The 23,711-nt window shown below is 34.1% G+C and overlaps 1 protein-coding gene across 4 annotated transcripts in view; it reads left to right on the top strand.

Moving 5' to 3' along the window:
- LOC120534138 (voltage-dependent calcium channel subunit alpha-2/delta-1) overlaps positions 1-23,711 on the top strand; it is a 690,895-nt gene that overhangs the window by 615,333 nt on the left and 51,851 nt on the right. For 2 of the 4 annotated variants that reach the window (XM_039761460.1, XM_039761458.1), the window contains 4 exons: positions 5,751-5,827; positions 8,960-8,980; positions 9,818-9,878; positions 17,471-17,568. In XM_039761460.1, the coding sequence (XP_039617394.1) occupies positions 5,751-5,827; positions 8,960-8,980; positions 9,818-9,878; positions 17,471-17,568 (257 nt within the window). The remainder of the gene's footprint in view (positions 1-5,750; positions 5,828-8,959; positions 8,981-9,817; positions 9,879-17,470; positions 17,569-23,711) is intronic. The other 2 variants (XM_039761461.1, XM_039761459.1) reach the window with 1 other exon arrangement.

Below are 23,711 nucleotides of genomic sequence, written 5' to 3'. Positions count from 1 at the left end.
TCACCAGATGCAGTCTCACAAGTGCATTATGGAGCCAGAGTAAAACACATCTTTCAGTAAATGTTATTCTATAGTTTAAATAAAGAACATATCATTATATTTGCCTTTTTGACTGCTTCTGCACATTGACTGGATGATGATAATAATAAATCCCTAAATCATCATCAGCAGTATCTTCCTGTATGTCAGCATCACATGTCTTGACTTTACAATTAAATGTTCCTACTGCTTGCATATATTTATTCTCCTAAACCAGGGGTGGGCAAAGTCGTTCCTGGAGGGTCGCAGTGGCTGCAGGTTTTCGTTCCAACCCAATGGCCTAATAAGAAGCGTTTATTGCTCAAGTAACACTTCTGCTTCATTTTAGTTGTCTCTTTTGTTAAGATGTTGAACCCTGTTCGCTTATTTTCATCTTAAACTGCTGTATTCTTGGTTTTAATTGCTCCTTATCTACTCTATATACAGTATATATATCTGCAGTATCTCACAAAAGTGAGTACACCCCTCACAATTTTGTAAATATTTTATTATATCTTTTCATGGGACAACACTGAAGCCTTTTTGACTGCTTCTGCACATGAACCATGGATGATGATAATAATAAATCCCTAAATCATCATCAGTAGTTTCTTCCTATATGTCAGCATCACATGTCTTGAATTTACAATTAAATGTTCTTACTGCTTGCATATAGCATTTTGTACTTGTCTACAGACGATACTTAGAAGTGAAACAATAGAAATATGCTGAGAAGACATATCAGTATATAGGCATACAGGAACTTGTTCATATACAATGTTTTTCCCATATTAGTACATCCCTAAACTCTAAAATGGAAATTATCACCTTGAAAAATGGTGGGCACCATTAGACTTTAGAGTTTTTTCTTCCAACAAATAGACATAACCAATACAAATGATTTATTTAGCTAAGAGAGTCTTTATTTTTTGTTTAGGAAGAGAAATGTGACTGGTTGATGAAGCAGATAAATAATTACACTGTCATGAGGTAATGTGCTGCAATGGATTAAAAGACTGATCTTAACCTACAAAGAAGATGAATTGTAACTGGGGCAAGAGCTAAAACAGTAATACACATGAAACTGCTCCTCAACATGAGTTCATTTCTGTTTATTTAAAAAAAAGCAAATTCACCTCAATTTGCTTGTCAAACAACTAGTTTGACTAGTTGGGCTACCAAGCTTCCTTCCTAGGTTCTACTGCTGTGTTTTAAGAAAATGAGTCTATGGGTAGATATATAAAAAGACAAGTGGTCTTCAAGAAATATCAGTGTAGGCAAAATTGTCATGTGCAACAGTCCCCTAACTATGTTCCCAGTGTATACCTTTCGTTTAGTGATTTTTCTTAAATCCCCTGTAGTACTTTATAAAACTACCAAGCAGTTTCCTGTATAACCCAGGCCCTCTGATAGCTCAGTGCAGCTATGATGTTCAAGGCATGCAAAGACAGTCTTCATTGCTCCCAGCAAACCCAAACCAGGAGGTTTGTGTTATTCCCAAGTTTACAAAAATATATTCCATACAGTTCTTATTATCTTTCTTTTTGAGCCACCCTGTAAGCCGGTCACACTGTAGCATGAGTGACAATGTCTTAGAGAAGTGCATTTTCCTTTTGATAATGAGGCACATCTTCTCTCAATTATTCTTTAAAATGCCACACATGTCTGTAAAAGCACTTTAGACTTTCTTAGCACAGTACCATATAATGAGCAGCTTTTACATTCAAACCAAGACATATTCAAAGGTTTTAACATTCACAATATAAAGGAAAATGATATTTGCCTAAAGTTCGAACACATTGTAAGAAAGAAAAGCAATGTGTTAGTTAACATTGTTGATTGAACTATTTATTTATGCTATGATAATACGCTACATTTTCCTGAGTAAATACAAAGTGCATGTTTTAACAGTCAGTGCATGTTTAACTATTGCACATTGCTCATCATTCCTTCAATCTATTTTCATTTCAAATTCTCTGTTGAAGACTACAGACTTATTGAATTGAATGTTTAAATAACACGATGTGAAATATTATTCCAGTTTCATCTTTTCAGAGCTCAACAAGACAGTCATGACAGACGACTCTATTTAGAACAATAAATCCTATGCAATATGTAGACATTTGTACCATTTCTCTAATGTCATACTTTTGTGCTAACAACACTGTGGCATTAAAAGTATTCAGTCTGTAAATGGTAGTAACACTGACAAAATGTAGGAAACCCCGACATGCCATTCTCTGCTGCATCATCTCTAAGCACTGTCTTTCACATTTGTTAATGGAGATCTTTTGATCTTTATATTTGTTGCACCTTGATGGCATTTAGATACTGACTTTTTCTTCTGTTATAAGTGATATTTAATTTTCTGGTTCTGTATCAGTTGTTCTTGTTCTCTCTTCTCAAGTGTAACAGATGTAAACTAAAAAAAAAAACTTAATGCAGTTAAGCTTTCTATTGAAAGAATAAGAATATATAACATAAACATTGATTCATTGATAAAGTCAGTAGTTATGTGTATTAATTCAGTAAACTGACCTGAACTACAAGTAATTTAGACTTTAAATTTGTACTGGTAATTACTAAAGGCCATAAATGTATTTTACAGAATTACATTTTTAGGGTGGATAGGCTCCAACCCTAACCCTAGTTGGAATTAAGCAAGTTGGAAAATGATGTGACCTTTTTAGGGTACATGGTATGCAAGTAAAACCAAAATCTTAGAAGATATTCCTTTTCTAAAAGCACAGTGTGCTTTCTGAAAAGTACAGAAAGTATTCCAAAAGGACTGGGTGTTTTCCAAAAGAGAAGGGGTGTCTTTAAATTCAAAGGTTTGTCTTTCATTCTGAGAGATTGTTTTTAAGAATACATTTCTGCACTATTTAGACATGAATATTTTGTTCAGAGGGTGACATGGTTGTTGCAGCCTTAAACTTCTAAATTCATAGGTTTGAATCCTGACTGGCATTGTCACTGGCTGTGTGGAACTCCTTCTTGAGCTACCCCACTTTGGCCTCTTTGTGTTCGCCCCATTTAGACAAAGCTATATTGTTAATTCTTTCATAGTGTCAGAAGGATAGGAATGGTCTGAGTTTAAAACCATGCTTTCTTGTTTATGGATTCAATGTATGTTTGGATGTGTTCAGGCCTGATATACAGTAGTTTTATCTTCTTTTACTAGAAACAATTAATTCAAAAATGAGAAGAAATATGGTATACAGTACATATACATGTTGATTTAAAGTGAGTGGCAGAAATTCACATTACGAAATAATTAAAAACTCAGTTTTGGTACATACTGGTATAATGTTTTTCTATATACTTTTCTGACTTTTTTTTAATAAATAACAGATGTAGCAATGATTAATTGTGCCAAGGTGTGCCTTCTATCTCTTGAACACTTTTTAGCACTGCTACTCATTGTAATTCAATAGCAGGCAGTCAGGTTTTTGAAACAAAAAAGCCCAGCTTCATTTTCACTCACTCCACCACCAAGCAAACACAGCACAAGACACTGCATTTTCCTCTCCCCTCTTTCTGTTTGCATTGACTTTCCAATCAGGTTGAAGGGCACAACACGCTTAGCCAAATTCTTAACAGGGTTAGGCTATGTTATTACACACATTTCACATACAAGCACATACACTACACTAATACATTAACATAAAATAACAGTGAACAGATTTGTACATGTTGTATGACAGAACATGTTTTTTGCTTTAAGGAATACTCCGTCCAAAGTGAAACATTTTTACATATCACTTTCCCCATGTAGTTTGTGGTGGTGGGTGAGGAAATTTTTAATTTCAAGTTTTTGTGGTAGAAAAACATGAAGAAGATTCTGATTGAATGGGACCCAATAGTGACCAATGCTGGAAAACGTAAAACAATGTGAAAAATGTCCATGAAAAGAAGAAAAAAATTCACGTTATTTGTGTTGCTTAAGTCAAATGTCACTTATCTTGTCCTCTGCTCAAAACATGCAAAATCAGTACATTATGCAACATGGGTAACCTGAGATTTTTCTTCCATATTATTTGATGTTGTCAAGCATTGATTACTAAAGAGTGGTATTCTATCAGAAACGATATTATGTCCTTTCTCCACAAAAACCTGAGACTAAAACCTTTTCTTAGCCACCACCACAAACTACATTTGTTAAGTAGCATATAAAAAACATTTTTGGTTGAAGTATTCATTTGAATGTTCATAAATTCAGATTATTTAGCGTATCGGTAAAATCTTTTCTTCAGATTTCATACTGCAATATCCAGTATACAGGATGAACCTGTTTATCTCCTACTCCTAATTCGTACATCTGATAATACCATGTAAGCCAACGATCCCACATCATTTTATACTGCAGTAACAGAATATATTAAGCAAGTCGAATGTGAATGTGTACAGTCAGCATGCTTTTTATTCCATATTACTCAAAGGAAGTGGTGCAAAGGAAATATATTTTTTATCAGAAGAATAACAAAGCAGATGGAGAAAATGAGCATCTAGGAGGAGTGGACATTTATTTCAGTCAGTCTAAAAAGAGTGAGCAATTTGTGGTTTCTTAAAGGCCAAGTCAGGAAGAATAATCATTAAAAAACAAAAAGCTCAAATGTATCATCTTGTGTTATTTAAGAGATATGAATATATTAGATAGCTTTCTTCCGCAGTTATTTATGCATTGTTGGTACTTCATCTGTTGACATTTTTATTCGAAATGTTGTTTCCACATATGAGATCTTGTAAACACTTTAATGTAAAGGCTGCTTGTTTGCCTTCATTTAATTTATTAAGCAGCTAGCACCCTGCCACAGTTTTTCCTGATTTCAGAGATTACATTTGGAACCTGAATGTGCTCTTCATTTCCTGAGCCTGACCTGTACTAGTGCCGTTTTCCTTACTGCATTTGAAGACTCTCTCTGCAGGATGTGACATTTGACATTGATGCTGTCACCACCTTGTGATTTCCTGCTACTCCGGGAACTGCATTGGGTGTTTGTGGAGGTGGTGAGGAATGGGAGAACACAATTTGTTTTTATTAATACCAAAAAGATTAGGGATGTTTGATTAAGTACAATTACAACGTGTATGTGAGCATCATAATATTATATCAGTTGCTGCTATTTTCTAATACGTCTTCCAGCGCATGATATGCATGATATGGCACAGGGGCACTGCAGGTTGTGTTTCCACCTCACAATGTTAAAACCCCAGTGTAATTCCCAGAAGGAATGTTTTCTGTGTAGGAAATGCATGTTGACATGTTAGATCGAAATTGTGTGCACGTGTGTGTCAGTATGCATGCAATAGACTTCTGGTCTTCTCCTGCCTAAACTATTGTTGGTCATAAATCTTTTATCTCCCTTCCTCTTACCCTAAACAGAAAATTGAAAGGTTGAAAAGGGGCAGATGGGTTAATATTATTCTATTGATTTATGGATTCTACATTTGGCATAGTGTATTCCACTAAATTTGTAACTGTTATTTAACATTAAATTAGTAAAAGCTTGCATTACATTATTTAGTATCACATTGTACTACTTTAATGTAACTTCATTCTGTTGTGATTCTGTTATTTTATTTTTTTTTCAAAGAAGAAATCAGATGGCAGTGATGAAATTGGTGATCCAAGTAAATTAACATTGTAAAATGTATGAAATTACAGCCATGTCCCATTATTTATTGCAAGATAAAAAAAATAATAGATAACAAGCAATTTATCTATGTTTCAGCCTGGCTCTGGTATTACCTTCATACAGTATGTACTACATTAAGGCCAAAATTGAGGATACCATCACACAGGCAAAATGTAAGTACTACAGCTCTTGCAGAATACATTTTATGTGTTTGTCTTAGTCATGAAGGATCAGACAGGCTGGCAAATTTACAAATGGGACACTGTTGATTTAAAAAAAAATAAAGCCAACAAAGTCACAAAAAGCTGCGGTCTCCTGTTTTCCCACTGTGACTACAGTTGAAACAATGATTCTTAAGTATAAAAGCATGCAAGGTTTAAAAGTCATGTATTGCCATGATTCATCCTTCCACAAATCCCCCCACCCTCCCCTTACCACTTGCAATGCAGCTTTTGAATCATTGTTTTCTTAAATCTCTTCTAACTAAAGGTTCATAAATGTTCAATCAAACAATTATTAAAACAGTTCACTCAACAAGGTGCTTTCAAACGTGAAAGTCTCCCAACTCTTTGTTTATACATCATTACGATACATAAAAGTAATTTAAACTGTTCTTGGCTTTGTCCCAATGCGATGATCTCTCTTTAGACATGTCTGCACTGCTTTAGGAAGACTGGTTTTGGCAATGAGTGTCTTTCTTTGACAATGGGAACTATTGAACAAAGCCAGTGTTGAGCAAGCAATAACTGCTTTTTAAACTATTGATATCTAGTCATTGCTGGAGGGAAAAGTGAATGTAGCGCACTGCGTTTTCTTACAACATTAATACATTCAGTACTTTTGAGTTGTCCATCTATCACTAGGGCTCTGGCACACCATAAAATAGTCATTCCCATTGGGGGAAACATCAATAGGCCTCAGTTAGTCTTTCTAAGCCACCACTTAAAAAAAACATCATTGTGGATTTTCTAGGGGTGTGTTGTTAGTTTATTTTTTTCAAGTGTAATGCTGCTCCTGGCTGTTGTCTTATTTGACTTACATGACAAAGTGAAATATGAGGGCATTCATAATATCTCTTAATTCATCACTTTTTGAAAGTGCTAAATGTTTAATCCCACGAGAATAGAATAGAATCACTTTTATTCGCCACAACTTTATTGTACTGGAATTTGACTTGGAAAATTTGTAACGGCTTATAACATAACATATGAATAACATAAATAACATAAACATAACATAAATAACATTACTGTATATAACTAAAAACTACTACTATACGACTGTATATAACTAAAAAGGCCACAATAACTTACGAAGCCACTATTTGTTAACCCTAGTTCTTTCAGGTAATGCCAATAATATTTCAATAGCTTAGCCACCTTTTGTTTTTGAGTTTAAAAGACTGTGAATTCCTTTTGTAACTCTTTAAATGTTAATTTTTTGGAAGCAAATCGTTTAAAATCAAGACTGCTGTATACTTTTCTGCAAAAAGTGTTCATATCTACATATTTCATACATTGTTTAGAGGAAATGACACATGCAGTAGAATAATAAATGCGTAAGTAAGAATTTACTTATGGACAAGAGAACCCCTGGCTTACTTAATTAAACAAACATGGTCCATATTAGTTCGGTTTTGATTTTTTTCCCCACACTACATTGTCCCAGATGTCTGGTATTACATTTCACTTATGTATTTTTGCTTTTCTTTGAGAGCATAGGTGTGTTCCTTCCTGATCTCCCATGTAGAACAAGTTTGTTCACCCTCTTTAGACAGTTACCTTGACATTGATTAGAGCCTTTATATTAGAGTTTAACTTTTCACTTGGGATTGCATAGGTCAGAAGACCCATACATTAAATGTTTCAGTGAATATCCCCAGTCTGTAAGTAATCCATTACACTGCAAAGTGATTAACTTGAAATTCCTTTAAAATTGCCTTGTAATTCTTCCCATACCATACCATCAGAACTATTTTTCTTTTGTGAGTTTGTCTGCAAGCTCTGTTGATTGTAGTGAGATGTGACGCCATTCAGCTGATTGGATAAGACCACATATCTCATTTTTATCTTAAATGGTTTTTCATTGTTGCTGGTTTTCACATTATAATCAGGTTAGAGAAAGATAAATAATCTATGTGAGTTTACTTGTATTTATTGGTTTCTTTTTTTTACTGCATGCATCAGTTCCTCTAAACTGTACAGTAACCTGTTCCTTTTATAGCATGGACTGGTTTTGATTAAAGAGCAATTAGCAAAAATATAATATTAACAGAAAATTACAACAAGTCTCACAGACTGTAAATAATTAATTCCATTCACTTTTAAAAATCATGGGTCTAAAATGGTGCCTTACTGGGTTGTGTGGTTCCTTGCAGAAACACTGCCTGACAAAGAACTGTTTCATTCTGGGAAGGGCCCGTCGCATATGAAATTGGTCCTTTAGATTTTGAAAAGGTTCCTAATATGTGGACAAAACAGAAATCTTTTAATGTGAAGTAGGCTTCCTAGCAGGACACCAACAGATCAAGAAAATCTGAACTCACCCTGTGTTATTATACACTGTAAAAGTCCTTGTAAAATCATGAAGACACATATCTGTTATCATCTATTCATGCTTATTTATGGAGCCTGCTATGGATCTTAATAAATAAATGTTATTTCCGGAACATCCATGTGGCTCATTCCTTTAGGAACTAATAATAGCATGGCATCAACCTGAAGTACCACTTTCATGCTACCATTTTTAACTGTAATAGTTCGCAGACTAAAACACCCCGTCATCCATGGCAGCTCCTTACTTGGCTTACTGATAGTACTGGCTCTGCAGAAACTGATTTTCTTTTTACCATAATGAATTATGTTCACATCATGACAGACAATTATTACAGGAATAACTGAAAAAATGTTTTTCCTTCAGTTTAAATAGGTTTATTTAATACAGATCATTAATTTGCTAGTTAACTTTTGAGCAATTGCAAATTTTGATTTTCAGCCTTTGCCATGAACTAGAGAGAGGGAGAGTTGTGTTCCATATTTCACATATCCAGTTTTCAATGATCTCAGGGATGTCCTCCGAGTTTATAGTTTCTGTAGAAAAAGAGATATTTGAAAAGTGGTACCGACAATGTGTCCTTAGTCTTCTTGCTAAGCCTAAACAACATAAAACCTATGGATCAGATTGCAATATTTTTATTCAAGGCAAGTTCATTGAATAAAATATTGTCAGCTCTAGCCCCTGTTGTTTTTACCCTCTTTTTCTGTTTTTCTGTTTCCCTGCTTACTCTCTCTTCTGGATTCTCACAGCCAAAAAGGCCAAACCAAAGGGCAAGTATTTACTTGTTAGTCATTTTCCTCTTGGAGTATTTCCATCTTTTGTTCTAGTGTCTTTTTGCTATGAAACTGTCCTTTTGGTCTCATTAATGTTGATCTTCCTGTTATAATCCAAGCATTGTCATTTGTTACTATTTTTACGACTATAAAGTACATGTACAGTAGGTAACCTTTAGATATTACATAAATCATCAAGTCTTGTTTATAATATCTTGCATAATGTAGCATCATGCTCAGTGTATGGACATGTGTTTTGCAAATGGAAATGTTGTAGTCTGAAAACAGTTATGAATATCATTTTCAGGCTCTTCTCAAAGATATGAAAACATTTCAAAGGGTTTACGTTTAACTGACTTTGCAAAAACATATCATATATATATATATATATATATATATATATATATATATATATATATATATATGACTTCCGTTTTGGTTCTGATCATGATAACAACTACAATGAGGCTGGTTTGTATCCAGATGTTTATTCTGTGCTGCAAAACTGAATATGTGCCCACTGGTAAAATGGTGTTCTCAGGGCATAAATCTTACTAATTTGTGTAACATTTCAAAATTAAATTTGTTTATTCATTGCTACAATACAGTAGCTACAATCAATAAATATCACTTCCACTGAGAAATGCCATATCATATCAACATAAAACTAAATTTCAGCTATTTTAATGCTACAAAAATCTGCTTTAAGTTAAAAGGTAATATTTCTCTAAAATTTTCTACATACAGTAAGTTCACTTATAGCCAAAAATATTGTTTTTTTGTAAATTGTTGTTTCCATGTGAAAATAAAATAATAAATTGCATTTTTTAACAGTTTCTGAAACTCTAAAATATGACAATTTTGATGAATATGGACACACTTTCATCGCTCCTAGGTAAGTAAATTGGAATGGTTGGTCTAATGTACGCCTTTGTGAGTTTGCATATTTTGGTTCTGTTTTTCTGCTCACATCTCAGTGTGATTTATTACATTATAGTAAGCTCTGGTCTGAGTGAGTGTACGTGTGTGTCCTGTCCAGTGTGGGATCCTGCCTTATGCTTAATGTTATGAGGAAACCTTCTACTCACCATGAACTAAATATTGAAGAGTAGTTTCAGTAAATTGATCGATAGATATTCCTTTAAAAATAAGGAACCTAGAATTTGAAAAATATTAAAAGGCAGTCAGAGATATTTTATGTATGCACTTACCAAATGAAGTAATTGATGATATTTTAAGAAATCCAGAAGCTTGTTAATTTTCATGTAAACGGACATCATGTAAACATAAGCAGTTCTCCTTTTTAATTTGGTTTATCACTTGTCATTTCTCTTGTGCACTAATTTAGATATCAAGATGTGGGTTTCAATCAGCAATGTATTCTTGCTGGGAAATCTGGTATCCATTGTGCCTGGTTTCTCTCTCTGTTAAACATTTTTTGCTTCTTTTAAAGTGTCACTTCAGATTTTCTGAGTTGATAAATTGTTACAGTAAAATCCCCAGCACATGTGTTATATACAAGTGCATTATTTCAGATTGATGCCAGTCGCTTTTGGATTTTTAACTTAGGTTCATAGATAAAAGTCGATAATAGAATAAAAAGAATAGATGTGGAGTTAAACAGCTAATAGGAAATCTAACAATGGTAATTATTTGCATTTATTTTGTCTCTTAATACCGAGTAAATGCTAACTTGAGCTAATAGTAGTTCATGAAAGCATTTCATATCTGGTAGAATGTTTCTTGTCACAGTGTAAAGCAATATACTGTCATTGTTTATTCCTAGAGTAGGGACATGCTGCATGAGTATGTACGTAAAGTGGAATTTTGTAATGTCTGAAGGGAATGAATGAGATGGTTATTCCACTGTGCATCAATCAGTAAAATGACAGATTTTGCTTTTTTCTTTCGTGTAATGTTTGACTAACTTGCACATTTTTCAGTTAATCACTCAAAAGTTTAGTTTCATTTTACATTTGGAACTCTGTGGAGAAATCAGCAACTGCAAGTTTTTGTGTATTTATTTTTTAATATGGCACTCTACACGGAGTCCTTGTTGTACAGTAAATATGTCAGTCAAGCTCAAAATTAGTAAATTTTAAAGCATGTGATTCATTTTTCTTCAGACATCCAAATTTGACTATATATGGTACCTTTCAAAGAGAACAACATTAACTATACATTTTTCAAAAATCAAGACTGCAAAGTAGGCAGTATGGCTACACAGAATCCCAATTTGGCCCGCTTGTATGAATGTGTGGATTCTCCTCATATCCGTGGCCTGCTGTTGAAAATCATTGGATTGGATATGTTATTTCATTAATAATTGGCTTTGTGTTTGTTTAAGACCATTTTATTTTTTATTTTTATTTTTTTCAGAAAGGCTGTTACAATACTTTTCTTTCCTTTTCATTGCTTGGAGAGAGATTGTAGCCATTAAACTTAAACCAAGGTTTAAAAAAAGTTAATTGGTAACAGAAATTGGATAATTGAGTACATGTACACACAAAAGAAAGACAGCCAATAACAAAACATGACACAGAATAAGCTGTTCTTAGATCATTTATTGATTTATGGTTTTCCCTGAAAACTTGCTAGTTTTGTTTTGCATTTGATTTCATACATTTTTTCTTGGCTCAGTATGATCTTACAATTCTGCTGTTTTTCACATCTAAATATTCTGTGACATCATATATACATTAAACTTTGTTAATTTAATATATAACTTTGATTGAGAACAAAGAGGTTATGCTATACTGTGGGAAAGAATTTAAATCTTATTTCAAACAGTTCATAACATAAAACTTTACCCAACACAATTATTACTGATCTTGGATACAGAGAAACTACTCAACTTGGCGAAAGGACAAATAATAATACTTTGGCTGCCTGTTTACTAGCTATTTGCTGTAGATTTCTAACATATTTTGGCAGATTTAAAGCAGATAACTATATCCCAGAATTTAGGGCAACATGTGACATTCTGGGAGTGAATATTGTCCTTAATCTGTGTTTCACAGAGAACTTGTGTGCTGTGATCTACAATAGTGCAGGGGCAGTTAACCTTTTACTTGGAGGACCATGCTGAGAATTTAGCACCATTTTCTGGCTTAAATTGTTATATACGGAACTCTTATTAGGTTAAAACAAAAGAAGATATTTCTGTATCAACCACCAGACAATATCACATGGTTAGGGTGTTTGGGGTTAACAAAGTTTTTGCAGATACTTTTTGCATCTTTTGTATTTTGTAATTTTTATATCTATTGTTTTAATCAATTTATTTTTTTTATATGCTGAACAATAGTATGATTTGATATGGAATAAAAATTCGAAAGCCTAAAATTTACAAATTTGTAATTTACAAAAAATTTGCAGATCTTGAAATTTATGTGTGGCCAAGAGGGAAGACTTCTCTCCAGAGTAGTAAAAAATGGAGGAAGGAGAGGATGTTACTGGCTTTGGGGGACTACCTGATGTGTCTTATCTTGTGTACATAATAAATGCATTCACTTTTGTATGTCCATTAACTGACACATAAACACTGCTTAAGATTAAATTAAAATAATATTATGTCATTGCCATGTGTATCCATAAAAATCAGAGAATACCAAAACGTAACTTTTTGGAACTTTGTTTATATATCGTGTATCAGTGCAAGCTCCCAACCTCCTCCTTTAAAGCTGTTTTTATAACAGCACACTTTTCTGCATCAGTGAATGAAAAGTACAACAGCTAATTAATAACACTTATGGAACAGTATTTCAGTAAGTCAAATTAACTTAAATTCAGTCAGTCAAATTAACTTAAACTTCACGTTGTCACAAATTCTACAAGCTTTAATTTTCCACATATATTTTCCTCCTTTTTTAAGTTTTGTTGCAACTTTATGGCTAACTTTGTGAATAAAGTGTATTATTAAAACCTGGCAATTTAATATTATGATTATTTCAAAATTTGCATAAAACTAAATTTGTTGTGTTGTTTTAGCAGCCTCAAATAACTGATTATGCCTTTGGACTAACGCACATTTAGAAAGAAATTTTTACTCATAACTGGAGGCTGTGCCACTTTCACACCATAATATCCCATAATGCCTGCCTAGCACCTAGTGCAGCTGGGATAACACCTACTTTCAACTATCTTGAAATGGAGAAATTGGTTATAAAATAGATGGGTAGCTGGACGCATAACTTCATCCATGTTCATTACAATCAGAGGATGAATACAAAGTCTCCATTCATTTATTGAGGTTACATATGGTGCCATGTTAAAGTCAATTAATCATTTCAATTCCTTCATTTAAAATATGACACTACAAGTTAAAATGACTGCAACTAAAAGGGAATCGATCATATTACCACATTCTAAAAGTAAGCACATATAGAGCATTTGTTTAACTTCTGAATGAATTTAATAAATACATAAAAAATTTAATATTTTTTTTTGTTTACCTTGAGGTTGCCTCTTGAGGTGTAACTGCAACTTGGACTGTTTTTTCTCTGTTTCTTTTGTGCAGTGGGTTCTTCTTTCTCTCTAATCAGCTCCAGAATTAATGGTCTAGTGGGCACCTGTGTCTGTTGCTCCTCTCTGCTTGCTTCGGCGTATGGATTTATTCCTTGTGCTCCATAGATTCCTAGAGAAAGTGTTACTTATGCATAATGTAACTATTTTACACATTGTTAATGTTGCACCACACTTTTCACCAGACTGCATATTCAATGTGAGGTTTTTCCAGGAGACAGCTTTAGATCCATTTCTGTGATCAGGCAAACACCAAACTTCAGATATAAGAACAGCTCTACTTTTACTATAATGGACCTATGTTGCTGAATCCATGAGTCACTTCGGTAGCCATTGAAGGGTTGGATCTCTCAGACAGATTTTTAGCTGTCCAATCTGTTAAAGTCAACTCATGGTCCTATCTATTCATACTTAGCATGGTGCATCCTTTGCCAGTTAGGAGGTCTTCTAGTATCTTGCTACATCTTCATGGTTTCTATGTCCTCTTTTAGGAAGTAGCTTTTCAAATCCCTTTATAAAGAGGAACTCCTTGCTTTAGCATGAAGATTGTTCAACCTCTTTCCAGCCCTTCTTACTCTCTAAGTTGATGATCAGGCTTCCTTGGTACCTGCTTCATCATCCACCCAATAGTATCCTTGAAGAATATTACTTGTTTGTCTCCAAGCCATATCTCACTTTATTCCATTGTCCTGTTATGCCCATGTTATGTTCCTTAGCCCACATCTTGTTTTCTGTTGGCAGAAATGTTGCTTACTGGGGCAGCTACCATTATTGATCTCTACAAATTTATGATATATTTTTTTTCTTGATATGCCACTTTCAGCATAATAATAAACTCATCTGTTAGTTGTTCTACGGCCTACCGTTTACAGTCAAGTTGTGCTAGTCTGTACAGCTCTGTTCATCAGTGGTTCAGTATGGAACACTGAAATGCTGTTGCCTCGTGTTTTTTTTTTTTTGGCTTTTTTCATTCTTTATAGGTCTGACACACTGTTATATACGAAAACCTAAGTCGGGTTATTTTTTTCTTCCTTCATATGAGTCATCTACTATAACGCTGTATTAAGAATTATTTAAAAAATATAATTATGTTCTTTTATCCACCAAATTCTCCCTGCTTCAGATAGTATCTGTACCTTTCATTCCTAATACAGACCTAATACAGTGTGTAATCAAGGCCAGTTGAAGGGATAATAACAATTCAGATAAGTTATTCGAGCAGACATGCGTCAAAAAATAATGTATCAGACATTGCAACAGCAGCGTCGGTCTTTGCTAAAATAACGGGTCAAGCCTGAATCATTTTCAAATGTTGAAATAAATTAGATTTGCTGTCTGGTCATTTGAATTTTTGCTAATCCTTGTGATAAAAACATGTTCTCTAGTATTTAAAATTTAATATTTAATTTAGTTAAAGATCATCTAACCATTTGATTGAAATGTAACTTAAAATAATGATTTCGAAATTAATATTACATTTAATGAAGACCTTTAAGTATTGAATCATACTCATTAAGACTTGTAGTCTGCTGTCTGCTATCTTAGTGTGTGTGTGTTGAACTATTTTTAGGTAAGCTCATTTAAAATATGAAAAGAACGTCTTATAATTGTCATATCTCTCATGGCCCCCCATGGACCAGTTTCATTGAAATATGATATGCTAATTATACAAGGAATGTTTTCAGGAGCGTTCAGTTTTCCTTGAAATATTTTTAATTGAATCCATTGCACAGAATTTTTTAAATTTGTTTATCAAAAAAAGTGTGGTATCCCCTAGACTTTCTCGTATACTCAGATATGGGGGATGGAAATCTGAGGAGTAAACTGCAAAACAATGTTTTTATATTATGTACATTAGAGAACATCCATTCATCCATCCATTATCCAACCCACTATATCCTAACTACAGGGTCACAGGGGTCTGCTGGAGCCAATCCCAACCCACAGGGCGCAATGCAGGAAACAAACCCCGGGCAGGGCGCCAGCCCACTGCAGGGCACACACACACACACACACCAAGCACACACTAGGGACAATTTTAGAATCACCAATGCACCAAACCTAAGTCTTTGGACTGTGGGAGGAAACTGGAGCACCCGGAGGAAACCCACGCAGACACGAGGAAAACAAGCGAAACCACTGTGCCACCCATTAAAGAACAATCAACAACAAATCAAATCAAATTAATAATATATAGAACAATTATTATAAAAGTAAAGTTGAATAAATCGGACTTTGCAGCTGCATCAATAAAAAAGTACCACTTCCAGTAGGCGGTAATAGCTCAAAAGTGGATAGAAATCTACGTTTTGTACGTAATACTTGTATCCAAAATTTGGTTGACCTAAGTGAAAACATACTCAAGTTATCGTGTTTACACAGTCAGACAGACACACAGACATAATTCCAAAAAATGGTATTTTCGGACTCAAAGAGGTCCAAAACGTTAAGATTCATCAAAATCTCGAAATCAAATTTTTGGGCTATTACAATACTTTCCCTACGAGAAAGTAAATCAGACTCAGGGAGGTCTAAAATGTCGAGATTTATCAAAATCTTGAGTAAAAAAATAAAACAACCTACATTTATAGTATCAAATCTGCCTTGATACAAAGTATTTCAACCTGTAATCAGTACTCTCGGGACTCTCTGCAACACCAATTTATTTTCAAATCATACTAGGTAAGTACAATTTAATGAAAAATGTCATAATGAACTGATACCCACAATGGTCGACACCATTGCAACCAACTGTTTTAGTTGAAAAGTTCAACATAGATTTTAACTGTACATCGGGTACTTCTTTTAAAAAAATTATAATGAAGAAATATTATCTATTGGCTATAGACTCTTCACAACCAACAACTAATCATAATATAATCGATTCACTACTGGGTTGGAGTCTGGTGTCTATGAAAGATATTTCAGGTACCACAAGTCTATTTGGTCACACTTTTTGAATGCATGGTATTGTAAAATGATATTAAAAACTTTGATTTTAAATGCTTAACTACTATACAGTATTTGATTATATTCTAGTATTACTGTTATTTTCTAATTTGTTTAATATTGACTGGTTGTCTGAATTTTGTTGGGTAAGTAAATACTTTAACAATAGTTGAGTGGATTTACTAATGTAATCCTACTTAAAAACAACATACAATTTTCTAACCTGCTTAATCCACTTCAGGGTGACTGTAGCCAGTGCCTACCCAAGCAGCATCGGGTGCAAGGTGAAAAACAACTGTGTTTTATGGCACCTCCATCAAAGGGCTAATCACGCACACGCTCATGTGGGCAGCGTAGAATCGCCGGTTATCCTTACACACCAACAGAGCTAGAGAACCTGGAAGAAAAAAACACACGTGCACAAATGTGAACATACAGATTCTGGACATTTATAAGACTGAAGCGCTTTCCTTCTGCACCTTTAAATCTTTCATGTTTATCCTAATTGTATTGAGGCAGGGCAGAAACAAATCCTGGATCAGACACTAACACTTTGCTAAGCACTGTCATTCTAACAGAAGCAATTTGTATTTACAAGTTAAAACAACTTGATAATTTTTAGTATGTGGGAGAAAACCAGAATGCAGTGAGAAAAATCCATGCACACACACATACAGTGAGAATCTGTAAAAACACTTGGCCTGGACCCAGTGCATTGCAGATCACTTTGTCATTCCATTAGCTCACTAAGTTTATACATAATATATCACTCTTTATTACCATAATGTACTATGTGTATTATGTGCATTGGACTTTTTATAACTAATACAATCATTACAATGTATAAAAATGATTATTACTAATATAAATTTGTGCCAGCTCAGTATGATTTTCTTATGTTTGTCTGTTTGTTTCATTTGTTTAAATTTGTGAAAATAATATAATATCCAAATCTGTATTTTGAACAGCAAGATTTACTGCAGAGACGCTAACTTAATGTTTAATTTTATTTAGACAATACTGCAAAGATTTGAAGATGTCGGACAACAATACCCAGTTCCTTTTGGATTTTAATGAATTTATTGACAGGAAAACACCGAACAATCCATCATGTAAGTTTACTTTATGTGAACATGTCTTGCACACGTTTGCGTACAATCTCTTAAAACAGGGTGCTTTGACAAGCATGCACTTCAGGAATAGTGACATGTCTGTTAAAACTCACACAAACAGAGCTTTTTAATGGTAATGGTATCTTTACTGTTGTTAAATCAAAAAGCTTAGAAGACTAATTTCAATAAAGCCCAGTAGACCACATTTTACTTTCGCTGTACAATTTGATACCATTTCATGCTTGCTGCATCTGGCAAGCTAAACAACCCCTTAAAAAAACATCACAAGCCACATTTCACTCTAAATAAAAGGAGGCATGTAAGGCCATTGACAAAATGTAGGAATACATCTTTCTTTCAGAAAGATCATTACTGATTGTGTACTCTGGACACAAAGAACTTCCAGCTTCCTCTCTTTCTCTCACTCGTTACCTCCTTGGAGGTTCAATTGTGTGATGAAAGAACACAGAGCAGTTGTCAGAGTAAGGGATAACATTTAAACCCAACACTCCAGGTCTTCTAAGAGATTTTTATGGTTTTGAAGCCTTTCAATCTGCACTCAGGAGAATATGTGAATGTACTGTTTGAAAATGCCATATAATCATTTATAGTGCTTTAATGGTAAAGAGATTTTCTTATTGCTTATTTTCTTCCCAGGCTACACAATGTATTTTAAGTTTTTATTCTACCATGTTCAATTTGTGTTCTTATACTCTGAACCTGTCAAAGTTTTTTCTGTCACAAGTAGTCTATAAACTGCTGAATATTTTGAAAGTTAGTTCTGAACCACTTGTCCAGCAAGATACCCCATCAATCCAAGGGCCTGGATTTTCTTTATATAAGGAATCAAATGAAAGTTTCTCATTTATCTTATTTATCTTTCGCAGTTACAGTGGGACCTGTAAAACAAACAAAGCTGTAGTGGTGTTTAAAAATGCAGAATTTACATAGCCATAATTAAAGTAATTACTATGTCTATGAATGTTATTTACCATAATGATGATAGATTCTGCAATCTACAGGAAAGTTAGGAATGAACAAAGGTGCATGATTTAATTAAACATTTAAAATGAACTGTAATTGATTAATTGAAGTATATCTATCTATCTATCTATCTATCTATATATATATATATATATATATTTATATATATATATATATATATATATATATATATATATATATAGTCAATGTATGTGTGTGTGTATGTATATATGTTCCAGCATCACTTCCAAACGGCTGGAGCGATTTTCATGAAACTTGGTACAAATGTTTCTCATTGGTCGACTAAAATAACTGTAGGGTGAAATCAACCCTAACCCACCCCCTTCTGGGTAGGGTGGGGGGTGATCTTGCGGTCTTATATGCATGTTATCATCTAGTTGACACTCGGAATGACCACCAGAGGGCGAACTGAAGGTGATTGCCAGCATTCTTTATGTTTGAGCACCACCGCAGCCCTGTTGCTTTTGAAATTAAATAGAGTTGGTCGGTTCCGAACATCAGCTGGATGATAACATACATATAAGACTGCAAGGCAAGCACATTAGTGAGTCTTTATTGTTTGTTAATTTAGTTTTATTTTTAAAGTTGTGGGGTTTTTTTTAATTATATTTTTCTCAAACAATAAAAAAAAACCCACTTTATTTTCATCCCTGGCAATGCCTGGTATTTCAGCTATGTTAGCTAGTAGGAAATATAATTGCATTTTTTCACTTTCCAACGGCATGGCACATTTCTACAATAAAGTAAGCAAACATGTAATACATTCAAAAATATACACTAACTGGCCAAATTAGGAGCACCTGCACACCTGCTTACCCATACCAGTATCTAATTAGCCAATCATGTGCTTCCAGCTCAATATTTAAGTCATACAGATACTGATCAGGAGCTTCAAGTAATGTTTACATTAAACACCAGAATTGGGAATAAAAATAGGATCTCAGTGATTTCTACCATGGCATGACTGTTGCTGCCAAATGGGCTGGTTTAAGAGGTTCTGTAACTGCTGATCTCCTGGGATTTTTTCACGTACAACAGCCGTTAGAGTTCACACTGAGTGTGAACATCCAGAGAGCAATAGTTCTGCAGACTGAAGTGCCTTGTTTATGAGGGAGGGCAGAGGAGAATGGTCAGAGAGTTTTGAGCTGACAGAAAGGCTATGGAATCTCACATAAACACTCTGTACAACTGTGTTGTGCAGAAAGGTGTCTCAGTGTCGAACATTGAGGAAGATGAGCTATAACACCAGAAAAGCATGTCAGGTTCCACTACTGTCAGCCAGTTGAAGACTGGAAAAAACGTGGCCTGGGTTCTTGAATCTCAATTTCTGCTGAGGCACACAAATGATAGGGCCTGAATTTGGCACAAAATACAAGAATCCATGCATCTATCCAGCCTTGTGTCGACACTGCAGACTGGTAGTAGTATAATGATGTAGGGAATGTGTTATTGGTATACTTTGGGCCCATTTATACCAACCATCCATCGCTTGAATACCACAGCCTACTTGCATATTGCTGCTGTCCATGAGCATTCCTTCATCTCCATCTTTTAATGACTATTTTAGTGCACCATGTTACAAAGCACATGTTGTCTCAAACTAGTTTTTATGAACATGTTGTCCTTCTGTGGCCTTCCCAGTCACTGGATCTGAATTCAACAGAATTCTTTTGGGATGCAGTGGAAGGGGAGAGCCAGAACATGAATGTGCAGCTGATGAATCTGCAGAAATTGTTTGATGCAATCAGGTCAACGTGGACGAGAATCTCAAACGGATGTTTCTAGCATCTTGTGGAATCCATGCTATGAAGCACTGAGGGTGTTTTCTAAGGACAAATGCCCTACCCAGTATTAGTATAGTGCTCCTAATTATTTGCTCAGTAAGTTTACATTAAAAAATAAATATAATGTATCTTATTTAGTAATAATTTTGTTGTTACTGTCAGAAAAATTCCAGGAGTGAAGCCCAAGCTCACATTCAACAGCTCAGAAAACAAAGCTGTTCTGAATCTCATTTTCAGAATTAAGTAATTTATTCCAAACTAATTTTGTTAATTTCTATTGCTTATTTTATTTATTATAAAGTTAGTGCATTATACATTTTCACATTTCTGCAGCTTTATTTTGTTGCCATTGTTTTGTCGCTTACCACCATTTTGGGAATTGTTTTATGTGCAGTGGCCATGTTGTATGAATTATAAAAGATGGCGGCACAATAGTTTAAATGTCATAGTTATGGGATAAGAACTGTAAAATACAGAAGTTTAGTTAGTAAATTAGTTAGGGAAAGGCTTTCAGTAAGAATTAAAACCTTTTGCAGTGTAATTTGATTTTTTGGTGCTTGTTTTTCTGGCCCTTGTTTATACATATTTGTGATTTTACCAAGTATTTTGCACTTCTCTCTATTCCTTAACTTCATTCCTGCTAGCCCCTTAGTTTATTTCACTTCCTAGTCTACCTTACTACTAGTTTACTAGTTTTAGTCTACTAGTTTTTTTTACCTTTATTCTTCTTCAGTTGTCTTTTATAAATTAGAGCATCAAAGAAAATTGCAAACTGGGGAGTTCAAAGCAGCCAGCTGTTCTTGGCAATGAAGTTGGTCACATTATTTTCCTTGTGTGTTGTCTCCTGTTATAATATAATGTGTGAGATTTGTTTTGTTGTTTTATGCTGTTCTTATTATGAAAAAAAGTCATAATAGATTCAAATGGGAATTTAAAAAATCTGATCTGTATTTTAGATTGGTGTTTTAAATAAAGAGAACTGAAGTACTGTATATTGAAAAGATCTTTTTCATAAGTATCTATTTCAGGGAAATCTAGCTGATTTGTTGTTTGCATTTGACAAAAGTGGTTTATGAAGTATTAATTAGTTGTATGCATCTTAGTGCTTGGGTATATATGTTGGTTTTCTACTTTTGGTAAATAAATTATGTAATTAGAATAGGTCTCTTTTCAATTGTGCTTTGGAGTGAAAAGCTGAAAACAGATTTCAGTGCTTAAAATAAAATATTTTCGCAATTTTATACTTTCCAAAGATGTCAACATTCTGCTGTTTGCATAGGACTTAATTCAGTGTTAAGTGGTTCGACATTCACTGCAATCACTGTATGCTCCCAACGTAGGTGATATGTTTTCCAAGGTGAATGTTTGGAGTCACTTTTATTACAATTATAACCTTAATAAGAGGGGTTTTCTTCCTTTAACTGACTTCTTTATTAAACTGAACCCTGAGAACTAATGAATGACAGAAACACGGCTTTGTAATTTAACATCACGTGTACACAGCGGTGTCCAAATTATAATAGCACCTTCTAATCCTGCTGTTAGGTGTTGCAAGGCACACATCTAAAATAAAAAATAAATTAATGTCTATTTACTGTTCACTTAGTTTTCTACACAATGGATTCCATCCTTTTCCACTTTCTCCTCTCCACCTGAACGCAACACCTCGTGAATCTTCTGTTGGTTTCCTTTCTCTATCTTTGTACTGTTGTTCCTCCATCCTCTCTATACAGTAATTAAGCATATGACTTGCAGGTAATATGCTATATGGCCAAAAGTTGATGGACCATCACACCAATATGAGCTAGGTGGACATCACATTCCAAAACCATGGACATTAATATGGATTTGCTCTCCTTTTTAGTTATAACAGCCTTCACTCTTCTGGGAAAGCTTTCCACAAGATTTTTGTGAAATTTGTGCATATTCAGCCGAAAGAGCATTTGTGAGGTCAGGTACTGATGTTGGACAAAAAGACCTGGCTCACAATCAGCTTTTCGATTCATCCCAAAGGTGTTCAATAGAGCTGAGGCCAGGCCTCTGTGCAGGCTGCTTGAGTTCCTCCATGTCTTTATGGACCTGCCTTTGTGCCTTTTAAGTCACTTAGCTTTTCCCCATTCTGTTGCCAACGTTTATCAAAGGAGATTGTATGGCTTATGTGCTTGATTTCATGCATCTTTTAATAATGGGGGCTGCTTAAATGCCTGAACACAATAATATTCTGTATCTAGACCTCTTCTCATAACTCTAAGTTCAACTTCATGACATCACAATAATTTGTTTTTTTCATTCAGAATTTTCTGTTAAAGTACATAACTATTACATATATTGGCTCTGCATTATACTGTATAAGACACTTCATAGATCAAACCTATAGGCTTAGTTCGTGTGTTTTTTACAGCTGGTGCATCAGTAGGTAAAGTGACTTGCTCAGGGTCACTCTGAGTCCAAATCCATGATAAAATCAGCAACCATGGGTTTGAAGTTCAACGGATTAGCTGCTGTGAACTGAGAAGTAAAGTACTCAACAAAATGCTATAAACAGTATGAAAATCTAAAGATTTTGCACTGAAATAATACTCTAAATGTATAAAAATACATTATTTCTTCCATTACATAATAAAATAATACAGAATAAGGTTTGCTTATATGAAAAATGAAGATAGTAAGAATATCTTCATTCATTCAGCATTCTATATTGCAGCTGTAATGTTAAAAAATATCCTGATATATTTGCAGGAATACTAAAAAGTAGCTGTTGGTGCTCTTGTGACCACCTACTCCCACACAATAGTTAAGAGTAACTACTGTATATTACTTTATTAAGCGTGATGGCACATGACATCCTGAGTAGCCTTGATAAGAACCTGTAAAACTGCAGGGCTTTATCCATAAATATGAATTTGCAACAGCAGCCATTTGATAATGAGCAAGCACAAATGGAAGCAGTAATGAATACATATTTTTTCTCACAGCAAACAGTGTGTATTAATAAATGTTTTCTAAAATTGCAAGTACTATCATGTGTTACCATTTAAAACAAAACATGAATACTAATGGTGGGCAAATACTCAATTATTAAATGTTAGTAATAAACAACATAAAATGCACAGTACACTAGGCATATATTACAATAAATAGATCACAGTTGATTGATGTGCTCTTGTTTTCATTGTTTTGGAAAGGTGATAGACAACTAATTACTTTTTAGGCAATTTTCTACAGGTGAATTATTTTCTAGATGAATTACAGCTCATCAGTTTACTAATGCCTTCACATTTTGTTAAACATAATTTCCATCAATCATTATTTATTGTATACAATGTTTAATGACTACCATTACATAAATAACTT

Source organism: Polypterus senegalus, chromosome 8 (assembly GCF_016835505.1).
Source record: "Polypterus senegalus isolate Bchr_013 chromosome 8, ASM1683550v1, whole genome shotgun sequence".
Classification (NCBI taxonomy): Eukaryota; Metazoa; Chordata; class Cladistia; order Polypteriformes; family Polypteridae; genus Polypterus; species Polypterus senegalus.
This window is presented reverse-complemented; position numbering and strand designations above follow the sequence as displayed.